This window comes from Anneissia japonica, unplaced genomic scaffold (genome assembly GCF_011630105.1).
Source record: "Anneissia japonica isolate Jap-2015-1 unplaced genomic scaffold, ASM1163010v1 scaffold288033_len957474_cov176, whole genome shotgun sequence".
Taxonomy (NCBI): domain Eukaryota; kingdom Metazoa; phylum Echinodermata; class Crinoidea; order Comatulida; family Comatulidae; genus Anneissia; species Anneissia japonica.
This window is the reverse complement of record NW_022715491.1, coordinates 1-5,441: the sequence shown is the minus strand read 5'-3', so window position 1 is coordinate 5,441 and position 5,441 is coordinate 1. Positions and strand designations below refer to the sequence as shown.

The following is a 5,441-nucleotide window of genomic DNA, read 5'->3' as shown; positions in this document are numbered from 1 at the left end:
TTTAAATACGGCAAATTTAAATATTTCTTTTAACTGACAAAATAAGGGGGGGAAGTACCAAGAGATTCGCCGTCGCCCATCTCAGCCCATAAGTTGAAACTGAGTTTTTTTTATAAATTTATTATGCTATTTTTTCGTAAAAATATATCTTGTATTCATTTTTCCGAAATTTTACTGTATTTTTTTTTTGCTTGTTTCTTTTTATTTGTATATTTTAAGTATTCTTATACTTCAGTATAATTAATAATAATAAATAATATATAATGATAATAATCCAGTCATTGTATTTTGTGATAATTTAATTGTTTTTGTTGCTTTTATTGTATGTTTGAATAGGCATAAATTAAATACACTGAAATATATTGAATAGAGTAATTAACAAAAAAAGGTGTTGTACCTGGACCCCCAGAAATGATACTCCCAATCTTTGTTTTTAAATTGTTTTATTTTTTGTTCTTAGTTTTTGCAGCAAGACGCTCAATATTAAATACATCAAATACCGTAACATTTTGTGAAAAGTAATGTAATAGCCTAGGAATTCTCTAGAAAAATATTCGTTTCCATGTAAAGTAGATATTCACGAAATAAATTAATACCTCGTCTACATTATGTTCCATATGGATCTAATATGGTCAACATTTTCGACCAAGCTACTGGCACAGCGGGAGGCACGCTATCCGCGGGCTGGTATTTTCGGGTTAAATGGCCAATTTTTGTGTTGACATCGTCCGTTCCCCGTTACCTGTTGTCAGATAATTCTGTACTTTTGATATGTTATAGTTCAGTTATTTAAGCAACTTGTTTTATTTGAATTTCAAAAGCTTAAAAAAGTCCCCGTCTTTTTGCATTTTTCGTTAGCAACTACAATGACCGGAGCCCGTGTAAAAGGCCATTTTTCTTCGATTTTCAGAGGGTTCTGTTGTAATAATTTGGTTTTTCCATGAAATAATATAATATAATACATTATTAGTAATACTAATAAATGATTATAAATAACAATAAATAACAATAAATGGTAGTAACTAACTAACCTAACGTAGGAGTAGGCCTAAAACCATTGTCGAGTTAATGTTTGGACAGTGGATTTATAAATATTATCACTGGAAGTAAACTAGAAGAATTACAACTATCCTATAACTGACTATCCCCGAATTTCCTGGTCTAGGTTTTATTATATTAAATGTTATTGTTAAAAAAAAGTTATATTTAAGTCTACAAATTGAATCCCTATTTTATCATTTGAAATGATTGAGAACGTGTGTTATGTCATGGTAAATAACCAAGTTTTTTTTCATATCAATCATTAAAGATTCTGCCCAGCTGGTTTAAATCGATCCATGCGCTGGTCCTACCGACAGTTTGAATTTTCCATAGCTAGCATCGGTCACGCTTTCAGAAATGTCATGTTAAGATTAGTATACTCCTCTGACTCTTCACCATATTCAGGGGTAAGTATCAGCTTGTTGTAGTCGTCAATTACGTCATCTGGAACTCTAGTGCGAGTTAGGTGATTTAACGTATCGTATGAACCTTCGTTGGAATCATTCACACCAAGCTTCAATTCTGCATAAGCATCATCATTTCGAAGTGACCTAACGTTCAATGTATTGTTGACGGCACTGCCCTGGTCTGTTTTTGGCGTGTAACCCTTCGACCGATCTGCATTTCCTATCGGCATTGTTTGATTTTGACCTTTTCCTTGGTAGGTAGCATATGAGTACTCAGACTCAACATCGCTCTCATTGTCGGCCTTGACATGAACTGCAAGTGGAGGTACGATTGTGGTAGATCGAATACTTCCATCTTGTTGGAGACACATATATCCAGATTGCAATCCTCCCTGCTTCACAATATCGATATTATTAGGCTTTACTCTTACATTAGATATAAAATCAATGACATCATTATCTTGCTCCTTCTGCAAGGTGGACACAGGTAAATCCGTTGGTACTTCCTCGTTGTCAGTCTGACTTTTCATAGGATAGCTAACGTATGAATACTCAGACTCTGACTCCCTTTCTGTTGCAGACGGACCTGTGTTCGCTGTAGTATTTGTATCGTGCTGTAGCACCATATATTTAGATTGAGATGCATTCTGTTTTTGTATGACGCCACTCTCCTCCTTTTGCAGTGTGTAGTATTCAGGTGACTCCTTTGATGCTTCCTCGTTGTCCGTCCGACTTTTCCCTGGATAGCTAGTGTAAGAATAATCTGACTCAGTATCAGCTGTCTGACGTTCAGTCGAACTTGTGTTCGCTCTTGAATCATAATGAAGAAACATATATTGCGATTCACTCTGATTTAGTATGACGTCACTCTTTTCTTCCTCCTTCCGTAGTGTGCTGTAACAAGGTGAATCCTCTGATGCCACTGTTGACGTCAGTTGCTCTTGTCTGTCACGTGGGTAACAAGCATATTCGTTTTTTTCATGCTTTTCTGTTGTTGTGTTGTTGTCAGATATTTCCATGCCATGTGTTTCATCTACAATAAAAAAAAAATGTTGGACTTTTTTTTTTTTAACATGACACTTGTTCAATTATTCAGAGCACACTTCCAGCCTATAAGTATCATACTGTTAGATTTTCTATTAGACACAGTAATTATGTATATTTAATATTCTATTACGGTTTTTAGGCCTATTATAATAGTAACGTAATAGGCTACGTACTTGCATTGGTCATATAGATACTATTTCTCATTTCATGTGACGCTGACTGTGGTTTAGAAGACCTAAATAAAAAAAAACAAAAACACATAGACCCTATTACAATGAAACTAGTGTAATTAATAGGCTTTATGTTAGATTATACTACATAATATTTTCAAATTGCACCACGCATGTGTTTACAATGGTGGCGCCTGGATTCGCCCGATGGGTTGGGGTCTTTCCGATCGACGACCGAGACCACGAAATATAGGGGCGAAGCTTCTGGCTTTCAGAAAAAAATTTCCTCTAAATAATTTTAAAAAACAGAATTAAGGGTTTGGCCTGTCAGACGGGGACTTTAAATCATCCTGGCATATTGGCGCAGCTTTTTGGTTATACAGAAGGCCACATATTTAGTTTGCAGCACACACGTGACTACGTAATGACTAGGCAAAGAGCAATAATTTACATTTTTAACGGAGTGCAACAATTTATTGAGACTTTTAATATGGTTTCTATTAACATTTAATAGATAACTGCTATTTTTTATAAATAAAATAGGCTTACTAACAATCCGGTGATTATTTGAATCATTACCCATATTTTCTATGAAACATTTATATTGCATAAATTTCTTTATGGTTTGCATAAATTTCTCTATGGTTTGCCTGCTAATTATTTTTTAATTTTTATCAGTATCAGTTTATCAGGTATAAAAACTACTTTAACAATTTTAAACCTTAATTTTTATATTTTTATATCCATTATTGTTTTTTTAATTTTCTTTTAGATGATAATAAATAAAATGCTTATTAAACAAATACAAAGCCTATAATCTTCAGTATATAATCCTGTGTAAATGTAAAATTAAATACTTGCCCATGCTTTGCTTTCTTTTTTATAAAATACAAAATGATTATTGCTATGGCAATAATTATAAACACAGATACAACTGATCCTACTGCAGCTATCACTAAAGACTCCCCTCCTTCATTCTGTTGTCCCATTTTGCCAGCAGTGACTGGTGTAGTCTTGTTTTTAGCAGTCTTATATTCGTCTTCAGTGAATTTAGAAGAACTGATTTCAATGAATGTAGTAAAATGCAGAGGTCCTGCAGTGTTTGGGGTAGTCGTCTTTTCTTCATATGTTACTTCTCCTTTATCTGTGTTCCTTGGTTCCACGAATTGTTTGGTAGTACTATCTAGACCATGTTTGTCATCCGTGAATCCAGATGTAGCAATTTCACTCAATTTAGTAATGCGTGGCGGTTCTGCATACAAATAACAAACTTATAATTTGTTCATTGATTTTATTATTTTTTTCAAAGAATGATTTTTGGATGGATGGATGGATGAATGAATGATTTTATTATTTTGATCTGATTTGATGAATTTAATAGTACTCTTTAAAGGCCAAGTGCGGGTTTAAAATAAGTCGTCATATATTGCTTATTTAACCTTTTTTGAGTTCGGAAAAAATACAAAAAAAATTCAAAAACGTTAGATGTAACGACAATTATGGAAATATGATGAGAAATCAAAATCAGGTGAAAACGAGGCTGATCACTTTTTTCAGTAGCTTGGTAGCAACTTTCTAACCAACTCATTAATATTCATGACCAGTCTATCAATTTTGGCGAGCAGCTGATCGAGGAATCGTCCCGACGATGATCGAGCGACCAACAGCCTCGACATTACATACATACAGTTAGTGAGAAGTCGTGAGTTTTTGTGATCGTTTACGTACGCAGTAACAGAGAGAGGGTTTAGTCGACGTAAGTTCAATCACGGAGGAATAATTCAATTGAATTAATATCAGTTTGTTGATAGTTAGGCCTACACCTATGGCTATGCCTAGGATTAACACAGTCAATATCTACCCAGTACCAGCGTCAGTACTCCCGTCCCGCTCGCAACAGGTGAGTTCTCACGTAGCCTATCCAGCTGAAGCTGACGGTAAAGTTATTACCGTATGTTTCTACTAGACTACTACTACTTATTTTAATAGGCCTAGCTAGTCTGACCATAGAGATATGGTCGGACTAGGCCGGACTGTCACATAGGCACTATTTAAAAAAGGCTGGGTAAATGCCTAGAATATCGTTGTATAGGCCCTAGACTTTTCATGCCATGGCGACATTGTCACATTGTGCAAGTGCATTTTTTTTATTTCATAGAAAAATAGGCGCCTTCCTAGGTAGGCCTACTACTAAATAATACGACTAGGCAGGCCTGGTCCTATGAAAAACTGTCTAGGCCTAAATGTTAAAACTGCACTGTCTAAATAATGGTGATGTGCTATATAATACTTTTTTTTTGTTGTAGGACTACAATATAGGTGATAGGCATACATGACACCCTGGTCACATGGTATTTGACAGTTCCCATGATGAGACAGAAATACCCCAACATTTGCCATTAGTACAACCACCCAACCTGCACCCAAAACTGGCATCTAGTGACAAAAGATGGTGGTACAAAGCATACAAGCACCCAGCAAGACGTTAGCAAGACGTTAGCAAGACCTTGGCAAGAAACACTCCGGTCGTCTACTGAAACTTGTAATGGAAGCTACACACAATGTAACGCGAGCAATAGAAAATTGGGTGAATATCTCATCATCATTCAGCCAGAGTACAGTACATGAAGCATATTGGCATGGTAAAAAAATATCAGCATTAGTGGTTTTTTAAGAAACATTAATGTCTGATTTTTTTTGTACCAATATTTTTACAACATTAATACATTACAAACTAGCAGACAGGAAGTTTTTACGCATCTGGTTTATATTGCAG

At 35.1% G+C, this 5,441-nt stretch overlaps 1 protein-coding gene across 1 annotated transcript; it reads right to left on the bottom strand.

Annotated features, from left to right (window-relative positions):
• Positions 1-285: 285 nt before the first annotated feature.
• On the bottom strand, positions 286-3,654 carry LOC117109258. The gene is made up of 3 exons (XM_033251524.1): positions 3,527-3,654; positions 2,669-2,730; positions 286-2,481 (listed from the first exon to the last, which is right to left on the bottom strand). The coding sequence occupies exons 1-3, from the start codon at positions 3,652-3,654 to the stop codon at positions 1,385-1,387; spliced, it is 1,287 nt and encodes a 428-aa protein (XP_033107415.1). The 3' UTR covers positions 286-1,384.
• Between the last annotated feature and the right edge of the window lie 1,787 nt (positions 3,655-5,441).

What these genes read in the sequence shown, in the direction of transcription:
- LOC117109258 (XM_033251524.1), bottom strand. Translation starts at nt 3,654, where the DNA reads ATGGGACAACAGAATGAAGGAGGGGAGTCTTTAGTGATAGCTGCAGTA. An exon ending in AAAAAGAAAGCAAAGCATGG is followed by an intron (nt 2,731 to 3,526) that starts GCAAGTATTTAA and finishes TTTTTTATTTAG; the next exon opens with GTCTTCTAAACCACAGTCAG. An exon ending in TATCTATATGACCAATGCAA is followed by an intron (nt 2,482 to 2,668) that starts GTACGTAGCCTA and finishes TTTTTATTGTAG; the next exon opens with ATGAAACACATGGCATGGAA.